The sequence below is a fragment of the Betta splendens genome, chromosome 21 (genome assembly GCF_900634795.4).
Source record: "Betta splendens chromosome 21, fBetSpl5.4, whole genome shotgun sequence".
NCBI classification, from domain to species: Eukaryota; Metazoa; Chordata; class Actinopteri; order Anabantiformes; family Osphronemidae; genus Betta; species Betta splendens.
This window is the reverse complement of record NC_040899.1, coordinates 10,748,826-10,766,425: the sequence shown is the minus strand read 5'-3', so window position 1 is coordinate 10,766,425 and position 17,600 is coordinate 10,748,826. Positions and strand designations below refer to the sequence as shown.

The following is a 17,600-nucleotide window of genomic DNA, read 5'->3' as shown; positions in this document are numbered from 1 at the left end:
TCAACTCAATGAGCAATTAACTTATTCTCCCGTCTGTTTGGAGGAAGTCGAACTCGCCTTGAATAGAACCAGAAGGTCTCCTCCCCCACCACCTCCGTCACGTTTGATCCCTGAGCGCTAATGGGAGGTTTCTATTGTAAAGCAGGAACAATAGAGTATATGTAAGCCTTCATAATGCAGGGCTTAGCTTAGCGTCTTCGTTTACTTCCTGTCCTGCCCAAAAAAGGTCAGATCCAGAAACAGCTGTTTGACACGCTGCGCGGAGATGATTAACTCGTGCTGTGTAGATGAGGCAATAAATATTTATCAAGGAAGTTGCCGACACGGCCTCATGCAGACAGAACCTACAGTGCAGTTCAGTCGTTACAAAGCACGCGGATCAAACATTTGCGGCTGTGGTTTAATTCTTACAAATGCATTTGTCCTCCTAATTATGCCCCATCGATCACTTCTCGTTTAAACCTACTTTAAATGCTAAATAAGGAGAGTAGGAGGAGGCTGTCTGCGTGGTAGGAGGTACAGTAATGGAGAAAGGGTAAAGAGACCATTAGAGAACAACTGCAGTCTCTGCTTTCCTGCACTTGCATATTGCTCATATTGTGGCTCTATGGGATGTGGTTCAAAAGGTCACAGAAAGGAAAATAATGTACTGGAAAAAGTGTCCATGTGATTGTCCAGTCTTGCAATTACCACATAACGTTTCAGACTGCCTGGTTTAGTTTGGCCCTAAACATGGAGTCAGAGACTCAGAGACTTAACCTGCTTGTTTCTATAGGCTATTTTCAGCAAGGCCTAGTCTGACTCCAGCACACGCGGTGATTGAAAAATCAACACGGGCCTCAGAGCTGTAATAGCCACAATTCACCAGCCCTGACAAAGTAAATAGAATTATGATTTAGAAGTCCACTCCGCAGCGCGGAGCCCACGGTCCGCTGAGAGCAAGCTGACTCACCGAGCCACGTTTTCTCCTCATCTGCTGTCATTAGGACTTAAGTAGCCCTAAAAAAGGGGATGATTTGATGTAATGAGTCAAAGGCTGAATATATTGACCATGTCCCTGAACGTTGTCAACACGTGCAGGGACAGCTGTGCAGGCGGCACCTTGGATGCTCCCGTTTGGAAAAACCCCGAAGCGTGCGTGTTTCACCGCAGCGCGAGGATAATGACGCTAATGCGATATGAACCAAAGAGAGAAAATCCACCTGTTCCCTGCTTTTTTTTTTTAAAAAGGTTAAAACGCGTTCCTGAGGATTTCTGTCCACGGTCTGAATGCACTGAATACGATTGAATATTATTCTCCAGATTACTGTGCGTCGAGTGAGGGCGGGCAGAGCTAAAGGCCAGTGGTCGGGGACACAAAGTGATACTTTCTTTGCCTTTGACACTTTGTTTTCATGGCTTGCAAGGTAATTTGCTTGTCTGGGGTCAGTGCCCCCCCCCCCTAACTGCAGCGCTCCGAGAGGCCACCCAGGACACCTCACCCCACCCGGTCGGCCCCGGGTATTCATTCCCAAACACCCACTAGTGAAATTGGCTGAGGGCTAATCAACATTTAGCTCCTCTGAGTGTGTTATTACACAGCAATTGATGGATGGTACAATTACACCCCGTGTCACTTAGCTAAATGGCTATGTAATCCTAATGAGTTTTTATTCAAACACTGAGTAGTTAGTGCAAGGAGAGCTGGGGGTAGTCGGGCAAAAAAACAAGCCGGGATGGAAAACGCGAGAGGAGGCCACAATCACCTCCTCGGAGCAAGTGGGAAACGCTGCGAGCCGGAGAGGAGGGAGGGATTCTGGGTAAATAAGAAGCATCGAGCAACGTGATGAATGTGTTTTGCTTTTGTTAATGGGGAGAACAGGCTGGTTGGGACGCTGAGCGCTTTTCAACATGACTTTGGCTGCTAATACAGGGAGCTACAGTCAAGCTCACGTGTTGCACATCCCGCGTAGAGCCCGAGTTACAGCCAACAGCAATTATGGAGTCATTGTGTGCGTTCAGGACGAACACGTATTGATCGTCCATATTCATCTCACTTGTTCGGGTGCTGATTAAAAGCCTAAATAATGTTAATCAACTCACAGATTGTTTTTGCCGTGCTTTTGTTCTAATTGCAGCCGAGCGTGGACGAGTTTAGTCTAAACAGAGCAATTATGTGAATGACACAATAAGTGCATTGAATGTCACACCGCGGCTGACGCCAATGGTTCCATCCTTCAAACACGCGGCCCCCCCAGCTACTGTAGGACGATGGGTGGAGGAAGACACGAGTACGACTCCTTCCAGCCACTGTGACAGAGCGGCTGCAGCGGATTCCAACGCTGATGCTAATAAAGCAGAACAATCCGACAATGCACTAGATTTAAACCAAAAATGAGCAAATTAGCATTTATAAATGTGAAGTGCATCAAAATTCTGCATTATTACTATATGCACAGACTCCCTGACACGAGGCTGTGGTTTAATAAAGCCAGAGAGCATTAGATATGCTGGGGACTGTTTTCAATAAGTGCTGTTATCAACCTTGTTGTTAATGAGGAGGAATGGAAGCATTGTACTGTGGTCATCTAAGCCCTGACACCCGCCATTCTTCAAAAGAACTCCCTCATCTGCGTCGCGGCGGGTGGAAATTGATTTCGATCCTCCTGAGAAGCTGGTCTGTATCAGTCACCTCTTTGGCAGGCTTCAGAGGAAGGCAGATATGAAGTTTGAAAGGCATCACAGACGCCGGGTGGGGTATTGTCACATCCCAGTCCTGCTTCTCTTCGCCGCTGCCTCTCTATTCAGCCCGGAACTGCTCCGTTACGATAAGTAGTATCACCTACGTGTGCGTGTGTGTGCGTGTGTGTGTGTGCGTGTGTGTGTGTGTGTGTGTGTGTGTGTGAGCAGCGTAGTGAGAAAGTTTCACGCATACACTTGTCTGTCTCACCAAAGACAGCGTGATTTATTAAATTTGATGCTGCCGCATCCTATGAGCATGATTAGTTTTCACAGCTGTTAAAAAAAAAACTCCTGCATGACTGGAAACTACTGCTGCTGATTGGAAACAGTAGAATTCCTCCACTCCGCGCGACCGCGTGTTCATTCTGCTTTCTTTGAACGGTGTTTGCTTTCTGCTGCAAATGAACCTGATGAGCAGTTGATCTGAAACAACACACCAAGACATCGAACTGTGTCGTGCAATTGTCCAATGAATCGAGTTGATGACTCTACTGTATGTACAGTAGCTGATGTGTTGCTGTGAACTGGAAACGTTTGCACATTGGATGGAAACCACAACAAAGTGTGTTGTTCCCATTGCAACTATTCACATGCAACATGTTAAAGCTTTATAGATGATGTGTTTGGACGCAGTATGTGATGAATCCTCCAGTATGACCACGATGAGCACAGTGATTCTACACATTTCTGCTTGTACAGTAAGCACATAATAAAAGGGGTCAGCATGGCTGCTAGGGAAGATGTGTGTCTACAGTACGTCAGTCCTCCACAAAGACTACAGGTCAGTACAGATGGAAAGTGTCCATTGGCTCTTTTTTTTTGTCAACCAGACCTGCAACACCTTTTTCCTCCCGCTACTCTCTATTCATAGCTCGATCAGCCCAGATCATTTCTATAAGCCAGGGGTGGAAATAATGCGGGCTGACCAGAAAATGTATGTGTCAGTCAAACCACAAGACGAGCTTTAACCCTGCATAATACGCACACGCACACACCAACGCCGACACAGATGAAACCAATTGCTTCGGTCAATTTGACGAGGAGGTTAGTTCAAAACCAATGTTTTCCTGTAATTTACAACACCTACAAGTAGACACACACACACAGTGGTGTAGAAACACACAAACATGGCACACCATCAACCTCGGCCGATCTACTGCGTTTTGCTGCTGGAGGATGGAGAATTAGTCATTTTCAGGTGCTGCTGTCTCCCCATTGCACAGACTCTTTCTTTTTTCCATCACACGGTGACGATCGCAAAACAAACAGCCACTAAACTAGTGCTGTCAGTAGTTCCTTGGTCAAGACAGCGGGGACGAGTTCCTGGTCAAACTCTTCTGCCCCATTTTCTCTCTCTCTCTCCCTCCCTCTCTCAATGGTCTCACTCGCCGGCCCACACTGTCCTTCGTCGTGTCAAATTAAAGTGATGGAAATGAACTTGAGGGGACGCTAATTGCAATTGTCAATCCAATCTAGGTCGGGGCTGAAAGACAGGGGCTCCCCAGCACTTCATCAGTCTTCATTAATATTGAAGGAGTTTGCTGAGGAGCAGGGGGCCAACGTAATCTGCACTCATCTAACAGTGCATCAAAAATTGGGAAGCTGGGGAGGGTACCAATGGTGCCTCAGGGACAAATGTGCCAGTCAGGAAGATGCAAGAAGAAAGATGTCAGAGGACAGAGATGGAGGAATACATGCTGCGTTCAGGGCTGCGGGAAATAGCAAGGAAGCAGCTGCAATGCTGTGAAAGGTACTTGAGAGCTGAATATATAAATACTGCACCATTATAACATCTAACAGAAATAAAAGCTACAGTAATAAATGAAATTAGTTTGAAGTTTGTTTCTCATTGTTCTCAACATCTAACAATCCGCTGATGCCTTTTTTTATCACTTCCACACAAATTGTAACTGTGATTTATTTCTGACAGGCACCCGAAGGCAGCGTGACGGTAATTTGTTAGGTCCACGCAAGTCCTGTTGTATGAACCAGCAATCAATCTGTCACTAGACATTTATCTTAAGGTTAGGAACGCGGCGTGTGCAGCGCGCCGGTAGCTGGAGACCTTAGTTACACGTCAGACCCTCTGTCCTCAAAAAGACGAATAGTATATTCATTTAAAAAAAAAAAAAAAAAAAAAAAAAAGAACGCTGGAATGTTGAATTGTCAACAACCTCTGACCTTGCCAAATGCAAGAACACACAAACACACAGCCCCGGGTTGTTCTGAGAGCAACTAGACAGAAACCTTCAGCAGCAGCTTGGTTCGTGGGGAGCGTCGGCTGCAGTATCTGTTTAGCTGCACGGCATCGTAATCGCCTTATTCAGAGACGCCGCCCACCAGAAACGTCGACATTTGTTCTTTAAAAATTCACTCAAATGGAGCTAAGAGCCTGATCTTCCTCTCAGAAGAGCTGAGTCATATACAGTAGATCAGACCTACATTCATCACGCGGCCAAAACACATGACTCCATGCCGCGTGTGTGGATAAACCACCGTTTGCACCAATAACATGAAACTCTGTGACTGTATTTACTGTAATTGTCCATCTTCTGGTCCTGTTCTCCCTCCATCCAAGTTGCAGGTCGCTCCACATCTTGTGCTGCGTTTGACCTTAGAGCTCAGGTTAGACCTAAATGTGCCAGTCGGAAAGTACTTACAGTCCCCGAGCAGTTTTATGTGAGGCGGCCCGTTTGCTCCACCTCCTCCAGACTCTATTAACCCACAATACTCGGCCTTTTCGCCCTTAAGCCGAACGGGGTCGGGGCAGGAGGGACAGAAGGTGCAGACAGGGAGGACGCACGCCGCCTGCATCGTCTCAGTTCCACCGACTGTCTCCTGTTCCGCCCGAGAAGCAACGAATCCGCCGCGCGGAGCGCCGATATTAGCTTCTGCCACCGCGAAGACAGCGGAGTCACTTCTGCTCACTGAAGTGACCGGAAGTCTCCAACCTCCGGCCGCCCTCTCGTCTCCATTATCCGTGCCCACTGGTGCAGTCGCACAGCTTCCATCTTGTGCGCGTCACTGTGACAGGCGGGTGTGTTTTGGACGAGCGCAGGGTCAACTGCACACTTCACTCCAGTGTCACTGAGGGGCCACATTAACAGAGCGCCAGCCTTTTTCCTATAAGGCCTCTTCAGTACAGAGACATCACAGTAGTAAAAAAAAAAAAAAAAAAAAAAAAAAAAAAAAAGAGGTGGGGACGGACTAGCATTAATAGGGGGTAGCGCATGTTTACCAATGTGGGGGCTAAGTTGTGGCGAGACAAAGCGGCCTGATCTGCGAGGAGAGGGAGAAATTAATATTTCATACTCACACAGCCGTTTAGAGAGCGCACGGGAAACGCGGAGGGGTGTCTCGTATATGCAAAGGCGCAGTTTCCGCTCTCCAATGAGTTTCATTCACAAACCGGCAAGCGTTCGAATGTGCGAGCGAGCTAAAGCGCATTGCTAGCTTGATAGCGCGCGCGACACACACACACACAGGAAAGAGAAACGCTCCGGTGCCGGAACGCAGTTATTAATCACAGCGCGAACGCTGATTCATCTGTCGTGGAGGCAGTTTGGAAGATGGACTCTATTTACTGCTGAAGCTGTTTGAGGGGCTTCGGAGGCAGCCATCAATCTCTCGGCTATCTTGAAAAGAAGGAGCCAATGTGCAGACATCAGTTTCCATCACTTCCTGGAGACAGGTGCTATGGAAGCTGCAGACTTTTTTTTTCCCCTTCTTCCTCCTCTAAGTCAAGGTGAAGCTTCCTCTCCCTGGGGAAGCATGTTATTAACGTCTTTTATCATAATAATAATAATATTTCCTAAAAATACACCCTGTACCCTGCCCTCCTGCTCCCTTGCCGCTCGGCACCCTGTGTTCCTAATTAGCATCTTCAATTAACCCATGCTAATTGTCAGCCACGCGAAGGTGGAGGAACCTGGCGAGGCGGCGCCACAGGGACCTGTTTTGTAAATGAGCGGCGGTAAAATGGAGAGACCGTCGCACTCACCTTTTTACTTGCAGAGCACCCCCTCGCGAAGACCAGGGGAACGTTTTTAAAGAACAAATGGGTTCTGTGTAGTTAAACAACAATCACACTGGGGTTCGGAACGCCGCCACCGCCACCTTTTTGCATCTAAGTCAGTGGGGCCTATTACCGCTGCAGGAGTCTAATGGTGCCACTTCTACATTCATTGCTTCCTCATCCTGACTTTTTTTACAGTAGACAAAGCACTTTACCATATTAATTTTGTCTTAACCTTGTCGCGCACGCATCAGACTATGACTGTACCATCAGCCCAATGCCAAAAACTGTCACCGCGTATTTCTGTCTGAACAGGTTCTGAAAGACATTCAAGGCTTAATCAAAAAGATTTAGCGCTTGTTTGGACTTTGATTGGTCTATGCCTCAGACCCCGGTGGTGCGAACATACAATCAGTTAGAGATTCTGAGAGGAGAGGACGTCTGATTATGCCTGATTAGAACAACATTTCTCCGTGCTTATCATTGGCTGTGAAGACACTAATCTGAATGCTGATTGGTGGAAAACCAGCTCAGTACAGGGGATTTTCTAGGTATCAAGGTCAAACGCAAAGACAGTGATTACAAAGTTCACATTCTGAACTTTTTGCTCAATTTTAGGCAATTACCGATAACTGGATTTACAGATGGTTCTTGTTATGTACTGATCCCATAGCTGTGGCCAATAACAGATGCTATGGAAGAATCTGTGAGAAACTCTGAATCAAATCTCTTTAAACTTACTCTGAGGAAGGTGAGGTCCCGGCTGCGGTCGATGCTCGTGATCTCCAGGTTCCCCATGACGACCTCACAGCTCTCGTAGTACTTTCTCAGGGTGGAATACTGTTGCTCCAGGTCTGACAGCGTGCTCAGCTTGTTCTCTGTACCAGCGCATACTGGAAAAAAAAACAAAAAACAAAAGGGATGACACAGTGTTTGTTATTGTGTGTGGGAAAAAAATCTAGTCCAAGCGTCACTGTACAGTAAGCGAGCTGTAGCACCTGCTCAGCTGACCCAGTCATGTACTGCAAGACCAGCAGCTTCACCTTCTGCTGATCCTCGGGGCATTCGGGACCGAGGACGGCTGTTTAGCTGTGAGCTGAGCCATTCGCTTGACAGGTCGTTACACAGGATCATACTGTACGCCTTGTTTCCCTTCACCATGACAACACAAGCCATCTGCCTAATCAGCTGCTGCTACTGAACCAGACATACACAAATGAAAACGAGGCCTCAGGCTGGGCACAATAACCCAAAGTAGCCCATCTGCAGTCCTTTCCTTTTATTTGCTGTTGACCTCCAAACACGTGGATGCTGCTGATCCTCTGAAGCATTATAATACAGGGTCATTTGTGTTACCACAGCATTGTGGGTTCTGCGGGTTCCACCCTGGGCCTCTTCCCAGGTCTTGCCACACTGTCACCCCTCTCTCTACCTCCACCCTGAAACATCTTCACCTCCACCCGTCCGTTTTAATTCAAAGCCCCTGTACACATCTTACTATACACTGCACCACGCGTTCCTTCCACCTCCAATTTAACCTGAGTGTTTGCACTCCACCCTCAATAAACTAGGCCAAACTCATTTGCCCTTCCTCCCCCTACACGCAAACACTCGGCGGAGAAAAAACCTTTCAATTCCATTTCCCATTTACTTCCCATCATTACACCACAGATACGTCGGAGGGGGAGATTCCACCTCACGGCAACGCGAGCCGCAGAGACAAATGAGATTGTGTTTAAGCACTTCCACATCTAAGCAGATATTTGATAAGTGCAGCTATTCCAATGTGACCCGGACAATGCCCATATGAGCTGGTGGTGATTAGCCAGGTTGCACATAGAATAATGTGCTGCTCAGGAATGATATATGGCAGACCTGGGTGTTTTCAATAACGGTTAGCGTGGGCTTGGCGCTAGTGGGGAGTGGAGTGAGGAAAAAAAGGAGGAGGGGGGGGGTCATAAAGTGAGGATAGGTGCAATAAACTGTTATTGCACCCTTGGGGCAGGGCACCAAGATCAGAGGAAAGGGCCTCTGTGGCACGCTGGGCCTGGTGGAATGCACCTTCAGTAAACCTGCTGAGGCTTAAAGCCACACTGGCGTTTCCACCGAGACGTCACAGGTCCGAGATCGACCCGCAATCGAACCAGCTGAGCGCATCGCATATAGAGGAAGCGTGAACTGTTGCGGGTTCGCCGCGATGCTCGCTGATCCGACTGGAGATATGTCTGCACGTGTGTGTGTGTGTGTGTGTGTGTGTGTGTGAGAGAGAGAGAGAATGTGGGCAGGCAGTGAATAATGGACCTCGCGACGTACCCCCCCCGTGTGATCGAATCCATTTGTCTCCGTGCTCAATGTTACATCTGAGCCTGTATATCACAGCAGAGGCTGTGTGTATAAAAGTCTTCACTCTTTATGTTGGAGCGACCTGCCTACACAGGAGGACGCGGGGCGAGAGGCCGAGCTAAAGAGTGTTTAACGTCAGGGAGGAAAGACCGGAGGAACAGTGGCATCATCATATTACTATAACTTAAGGCTGTTCCACGAACACGAGCCTCGTCTGCTTTATCTGTGTGATGGATTTGGCTCTCCCGCATGGCAGCGAATGAAAATGAGGCTCAGCGTCCTCGTTCCATATATAGTGTACGGTGATAGTTCACCTGCCTGTGTGGGGGAATTGATCTGTTTTGGGGAAAAATTCAAGTGATTAATCGCGGGATCATAATAATTCCGGATTTTCCAGCATATGTAATTAATGAGCGGATTATGAGCTAATGGCTTGAAACGCGTATCTGGCTCTATTTACACAGTCCTCAGGAGAATTTTCCTTTTTGTCTACAACGCTGGGATAAAACGTTGACTTTGGATGACAGATGATGTGAAATCTAACTACAAGTGCAACACATGCTGCAGACCCACAACATAACTGTCTCGTTATTACACAACAGTGTGAAACAGAACATTTAAAAAGCTTTGTAAAATCACTGAAGGACCCCTGAGCTGCATTTCTGCCCGTTATAACTCCATAAATATCCTCACCTTCACGCAGGCATGGCAGCGCCGTGGTTCCTACTCCTCATCCAAATCATTTCATAGTTAGTGCACACAACAGCTTCATCAATAGCGCCTTATCGAATGCCTATAAAGCTGGTGAATCTCTGAGGTTTATAGGCCTCTGCCAAGGAAGCCGGCGAAAGGTCATCCCAATAGCCAGTAACTGCCTGAATTAAATGAAGTTGCAAATGTCACTTCTATAAGTAAACACTGTCAATAGCTGAGCTCGGCCAACGTGCCTTGAATAAATGGGAGGACCTTGCACAGGTTAAACCGACACCCTGCCATATTTTTTTTTTTTGTTTCACCAACATAAAGTGCCCATCTGACGTCTGAGCTGCCCTTTGTGCCGTGACGTCCCCCAGACGAGCATCGGCGGCTAAGTGTGAGTTACAAGCCGCTGCTCCTGAAGGTAATGATGGCCCCCGATTATCGTCCATCTGCCGAGCGGCTTAATAAGCACCAGAAACAATAACCAGACGAGTGTTCGTGATGACGCCGCGGTCCAGTAGCACTGACCTCCCACTGCCCTCCGAGCTCTGGTCACCCACCGACAGCGCTGCCGCTGCCTCCATATGGCGCGCCATAAATTAGCATTCATGATTTCTCCACAGAGGGGGAACCTGCAGCTGCCCGAGTGTGTTTACAAAAGCAAATACATGTATGCGACGCATCACAGTGATCAGTCAGCGCATTGAGCCCACTGTTCACCCCCTCCACTGCCGTCCTCTCAGAAGCCGCCATTTTTAAAATACACTGTACTGTGAGGGGTGATGAGCAGTCTGTCGAGCACCGTGGGCACATGAACAGTGAACAGCGCATGCAGAAGCTTCACCGAGTTAAGGATTTGTTTCTGAGCACTGGACAGACACAGAATCTGAGCGAAACAGGAAAGTGAGTGCAAATATTTGTCTTGCACTTGTCAACTTGCTGAAGAAGCTGCCGTGGGACACTGCACAACACTATGAGAGAACACGTTTGATGGACATGAGTCCTGTAATTGTCCAATGATTTCATACAGATCGTCTCTTTAGCTGAGACCAGGCTTGTGATAACCAGCTTCTGTGACGGCTGCAGTCCTCCACTGCAAAATCAGTAGGATTTCAACTTTGAAGAAAAAGTCCATCTAAAGCACAGGGTGGTGATTGGCGGAGCTGCACCTCATTACTGAAAAACCCCTCAGCTGCTTCTTCTGGACTGACTATTATTGACAGGAGATCTACAGTATTAGTGAAACACCGTTTAGATGCTAACTCGGACCACTAGACATTTGTATGTGTGCAATAATTCTGTTTTGACTTATATTATAATGGGGTTTGCTGTGAATTGCTGTAGCCAGATATTAATATTCTTCCCATGCGAAGTGGGTGAGTAGCTACAATATTGAATAACATGTTTTTTTATGTAACGCCATATTTCTTGCCCCTCAACATATCGATGAAAAACATGCCCATAATCATAATAATGTTGTGAAGGCGCTGCTCTGCGTGGCGATGTTTTCTGCAGCATTATAAAAAGTGAAGTGTTAACATTCCGCCATCATCAGCTAAGATTTGTTCAGTCGCAACCCGCGAATACAGTTTAGCAGCGTTGATGAATGAAACGGCTTTGCAAGCATTGATTTTGTGCCATTTATTCAGAGACTCTTACAGAGAAGGAGGAAGCAATGCTGAGCAAATCAAGCGACGGCCGGGGTTATTTTTGTCTGTGTGGATGTTGTTTCGGAGCCTGCAGATCTCAAGACGATTCTGTTTTGGTTCGGAGCTACAGAACTTAGGTGGACCGGGCTGAGCTAGTCGAGCTGAAGTAAACTATGATGAATGTGTTTTGCTCATAAGGCTGAAAATCAGTTCCATTCGCCGTCACCATTCCATCATTTGCTACTGTATATTGCTGCTTAATGCATTGTTGCCAATGCAACCCGTTTATTGCCTTGCATATGTATGGGATGCATGTATCAGAATCCTTTGCAACTCAATTAATAACTTGTGATTGTCTCTGATCATGGGTGCGTGGCCACCAGCTGCTGACATCCCACTATTAGAACAATTATGCTTCAGCTACTGAAGGGCAAAATGAACCAGGTTTGGAGAAAAGCTGTCAATAACACACACATACTGCAATTTATGGAGCATTAAACTGAATAGCAGCAAAATCATCTTCATTTTCTTCTGCAAAGCTTTCAAAAACAAAAGTGGGTAGATGTTTAATATACTCTATAGGAGGTGGCTCCATCCTCACGTCTTGTTTTTATTTGGGATTGTATACTCAATGAATGTGAGTGTTCAAAGCTACTTTACTGTATATGTGATTACTGTATTTCTTAACAAACCCACCTGAGTTTCTTTGAGCCTCAGGCAAACACATTTCCAATCATGGACAGTTTTTTAAATGTTCCCAAGAGGCTTCGCCTGCTAACGTGGGGTGGAGTTGAATTTATGCTCTTTATATGCTAATAGTAGAAAGAGTAAACCCCTAAGGTGGCTCATATCCCAATAGCCCTCTAAAGAGAGATGGCAGATAGGCTGAGCAATGGGGTCAAACGAACAGCTCACATCCTAAATTGGTGCATGTGTGTGTGACAGCATTAGTGGAGTGTGAAAAGCAGGGGAAACGCCGTACATGTGCATCTCAGGGGCGGCCTTGAGCTATTCCTCTCGCTGGTGAACTCCATGGGAAACCAAGAGGTGGTCAGTTAAACACACATGCCGTGCAGTACACACACACACACACACACACACACACACACACACACACACACACACACACACACACACACACACACACACACACACACACACACACACACACACACACACACACACACACACACACACACACACACACACACACACACACACACACACACACCAAATTTGGTTTAATATGATTTAGACTCTTCCGTGTGCTTTACATCTACCATCAAGATGGTGAGTCCGTTCATTGCTAAAGCATCTTTTATCTTTTAACCTTTAACCCACTAGGACGTACAGAAGTTGGATGATTAAAACTGACAAACTTTGAACAGTCACCACAGTGACCTTTAACCCACAGCTCCACTCTGACACAAGGCCGCGTCCATGTGTTCGTTTGTTTTTGTATGGATGTTTTCTCATCTGTTAAGCAGCATTAAAATCAGGTTCTGTACATTCACATAGGTAATCATCCGCTTAGATTAATTCAAGACTTAATAAATGGAAATGAACTGGAAAAAGTTAAAATTGTGTTATCTGACGATGGCGAGGCTCTAATTTTCCATGGAGATTAAGTAGGTATACACAATTATGTCATTTTTTCTAATGGCTCTCTTGTAATGGGAACTGCTGTATTAGCGCTATTAACTGTTGAAATGATGCTCTCTCTGGTACAACAATGAACTTGGCCTCTGCTTGAGGTCACTTTAGAAAGAACACATCCCACCTCCTATTATTTCTTTATCATATTCATCACTGCTACTTCTCCATATCCTCCCTATGACTAAATATGATGAGTGGCACACAATACAAAAGCAATGATCAGCCCAGAGGCCAGAGCTCTCACAGATATGCTTCATTTCTATACTGCAGTTTGAAAGGACGAGATCCGGCCGACTCCCTGATGCTAAAATATTACAAATCCAACCTTTGACATCTGTCCATAGCTTTCTCTCCTCTCACCGCCTGCAGGTTCCGACCCTAGTCTACCCTCAATTTAATTTTTCCCTTCCTTTCGGATTGTTTTTTGGATGACTTCCTTTGTATTTCCTACTGTATCTCTCTACAGTGTGAACCACAATCCGTTCAGTAAGTTAAATATTTACCACGGCTGAACTCGCAAATTGCTACTAGAAAGATGATTTCCATGCAAAGGGAGCGGCGGGTTTCACTGCATATCGAGCATTAAAAAGTGAATTTACTGAAAAGGTATTAAAGATGCGATGTGTCTATAAAAGCGCTCTTGTATCCGGGGGAGGGGAGACGCCAGTGCCACCGTACTTGATATTCACAGAGGCACGTTCACAGCAGGGGCTGACTCTGTCACTGCTGGGCACCAAACGCCACCGGGGCAGCTGTGTGTTAAGCACACCGCTGAAAGGCTCCTCAAGGGTACTAATGGAGGAGCGGGGGTGTGAAACCCGCATTCCTTCCCCACAAGCCTTTTCCCCAGTCAGTCTGGGGACAGGAACCGCTGACCCGCCTCACAGAAGCCTGCTTCTCTTGCCTCCGGGCTTCTAACGCCTCTCGGTGTGTCCTTCTCAGTTCAGGTGCAGGGGAGGGAATCTATTCCGGCCTCCATCCAGCGAGTTAGGACGACATTCTATCAATTAAGTGGACGAGTCCAAAGTGTTCCCGCATCCTTCATATTTCCAGTTCATCCTGCTTCCCAGCCCACGCGTGTGGTCCTACCCATGAATCTTAATCTCGCACCCAAACAGTCGCCATCAATTATCCTGGCTCCTACTGCTAACTCTTCCCCTGACTCCCATTTTTCCCCATTAAAAAAAAAAAGTCTCTTTTCCTCCTTGCTGCATTGGAATTGCCTCGCTCGCTTGCCTGGAAAATTATTTTTCAGCCGGCTTTTGCAGCCCAATCCTTTCCACAGGTGGAGAATGAACGCAATTGTGTATTTCTGTGTTTACTGTACGTGTGCCTCCGAGGTTATGTATTTCTCTGAGTACATTGATTGTGCAGCGAGTTGCTGTAAATGATTTCTTTTTTTTTTTTTTTTTTTTGATCCCAGTCGATTTCCCTGCTAGGAAACGTTTGGAAGCTCAGCGGTCAGAAGATGGATTGAATACAAAACATTTAACCAGGACGAAGCTAATTCCCACTAATTCTAATGGCGCTGAAATCCAAATGTGACTCTATTACGACAGCAATCAACCAGTGAGCACGAACTGAGAACAGACAGTGAGTTTGGTACAATAAGTGTATTCAGAGTGTTGTGTTCCTCTACTGTACAAACTGTGATAATATTAGATCTGTGCATCTCAGTGGCATCATTCACCCCAGTCTTTAATGTCTAACTGCTTATAGTTCAAGAGTTTTATTGGTTTGTTATTTGTTACAACGGTGAGGAATGTCAGCTATCCTTTCACTGGGGCGGCTCCTATGGAGCCAAAGCGAAACTGGAATTTGTTGACATTTCCAACATTGCTGATGTCAAAAATCAATGAAATGCGGGCGTTCTCAGCAGAAACGGTATAACAGCAGTTATGGACAAACTGGAACCCTCCAGCTCTGCCTGCTTGTGGTGCGTGCCTCAATGGATGAGACGCCCGGGCTTCTTTATTGCAGCGCACACTTCAGGATAAGCGGCTTGAGAGTCAGCTGTCCTTGTCACCGCGCGCTCCTTTTAATTTGCAGCGGGGCCGTCCTTTTCATCGCGCCCCAGATCGATTATAATTTGTTTTAAGGCTTAGCGGATGAATGTAAATAGCCGGGCGCCGACGCTTGAGGAGAGATGGGCCGGCGCGCGGGGCCAAGCAATCAGGGGGGGACGCGGCCAGCGAATCCGGCCTTGTTTGTAATCTACGTTCTTATTAGAGGAGAAAGTAAATACATCTTGTAATACAATAAATCACCAAGCTGCAGCAGGATGCAATGTTGTTTGCTGTCACATTTACTGTGAATTATTTACCAGTTTATTTTGTTGACACTGACTCAAAAATGTCCCTTTACTTATAGATATTGCACAAGAGCCTGTAAATACTTAGTATAAATAAAAGGACAGAAACAACATACAGTAATCTGGGCTGTTACTTAGGCTTGTCAGCTTTGTCTTAATTTCAAGTCTAGTGTTTCTATTAAAACAAGAGCTCCCAGATCTGAAGCATCCAAACACTTTGTTTTCTTTCTGCTCCGAGGAGCAGGAATGATGAGAATGAGGAGGTTATTTCGGAAATCCGTTGTCGAGCGAGACCCTCGACGTGATGCACTGGGCCACGGCGTCGTTGAGGGTTTCGCGCCGAACTGGTCAGACAAATAGCATTTTGGATTCCATTTGTTCTCAGACTCAGCATCTAGTTGCAAGCGGTGCGTTCAGGCGCAGCGCGCGGACGCGGAAAGCCCGAGACGCAATCGCAGTTGTTCCGCACTGAGGGAAAATAGACTCAAGAGCGCGCGACGGAGGCGGCGGCATCAGCTGAAAAACGCAGGCATCTGCTCATTTAGACGCATCTACCACCGATGAAGTGGCGCCTCACTATTATTTGCTTTGAAAGCACAAGGACAGCTCACACCATTTTACTCTAATCAAAACAAAAATCAATACGCGCCTGATAAAGAATATAATTCATTAAGAATCTTTCTCAAAAGCGAGAGTTCACTGGGTTGGTTTTGATTAGTGGGGCGCCCGCTCTGTTTTGTGGCATTTTCTAATTAGCCGCTCTCCACGTACAGGACACCGCGTAAACAAAGTGTTCCGCAAAGCGGAGGGGCGCGCGCGTGATGGACCTGCGGCGCCGCGACGCAACGAGGCGCTTTTCTGCACAAACTTCATCACGCGGTGAACTCGAGCGGCCCCGCTCCGACCCGCTCCCGCGTCTAATCGCTCACACAGCCGTGCAGATGCGTCTCCGTTAGGACGCACACATCTGGGCGGCTCCGCGCTCATTCATTATCGTGCTCCGGCGGCCGTCGCGTGACTGTTTCCACCGCCACGCCGCGAGCGGCCGGCCGGAGGAGCTTAGTGTTCATTTCCCCGGCCACAGCCAAGGGATTAGATGCGCGCTCCCCCGGCAAGGCTGTTTGGCAGCCACACTTATCTGCAGCGACTTACGAGGCTTATTGGACATTAGCATGCAATTATCTTTGATGGTCTAACTTTCCTGCTGGCTGACAGCGCCCGAGGACTCTCCGCGGGGGCCTTTCCTGGCGACGCGGCGTGAATATCGAGGTGCGAGCGCGCAAATAAAAATGTCATCTGGTCGAAATTGACTCTCCATAAAAAAAAAAGCCGGTGACGCGCTGGAACACGTTTAACATTCTGATTGATTTCGAATTGTTTATATGTCGTCCATCACGCGGCCCGCTATGCATTTCACAGATTGTTTTTGCCTCACAGCTGTTGACGCACTCAGCGTATATGTGCCGGGATGAAATATGGCCAGTAGGTGCTAGAAGGTGCCGCGCAGCCCGAGTGACACCGAGGCCGCTTTAATATTAAATACCTCCATCGCCTGCGTCAGATGACTATGAGAGAATAAACAAAAGCACGGATGCCGCTAATAGTTCCATCACAGCTGGGTTCAGGTTTCCCTCAGAGGCTCCGCTCTGCTCCTTCCTGGACTGCTCAATCCCCCTTCGTTCCCTCGCGTGGGTCCATCACCCATTTCCTCCGATTGCCTTTTGCTCACCGCCCATGTTAAGTCACCTCTAAGGGAGAATAAGCAAGAGAGAGGATCAATTCCCTCCTTCATCAGCATTCAATATCTAGTCGATGGCAAGAAAATGAGAGGAGGCAACTCTATTGATGACTGAGGAGATGTTGTCACACCTGATTTTCTCTTTATATCTTGCTCACCTGGGGCCCTGCGATAACGTTGCTATTGATTCCTACTCGCCCCTGCTGACTAATTCAATAATGGCAGAGATATGGCTGGAATCAGCTGCAATTACATTTACGCCCCCGTCTTTTTTTTTTTTTTTTTTTTTATCGCAGCTGCAGTCATGGTGGAAACAGTTGATGCTAAAAGCGCCGTGGACTAAGTGATTGATTGGACGGAGATGCGTGAAGGCGTGTTACAGCCGTAGCAGGTGTTTTAGCCAAATCAATGACTTGTCTCCTGACTCGGTGCCAGCTCACTGCACGCTCGCACACAGGGGACGCACGG

At 47.1% G+C, this 17,600-nt stretch overlaps 1 protein-coding gene across 2 annotated transcripts in view; it reads right to left on the bottom strand.

The window, feature by feature from the left end:
* The window catches only part of LOC114847230 (receptor tyrosine-protein kinase erbB-4-like), a 170,513-nt gene that overhangs the window by 80,495 nt on the left and 72,418 nt on the right, over positions 1-17,600 (bottom strand). For both annotated transcript variants that reach the window (XM_029136751.3, XM_029136752.3), the window contains exon 2: positions 7,478-7,629. In XM_029136751.3, coding sequence (XP_028992584.1) covers positions 7,478-7,629 — 152 coding nt within the window. The remainder of the gene's footprint in view (positions 1-7,477; positions 7,630-17,600) is intronic.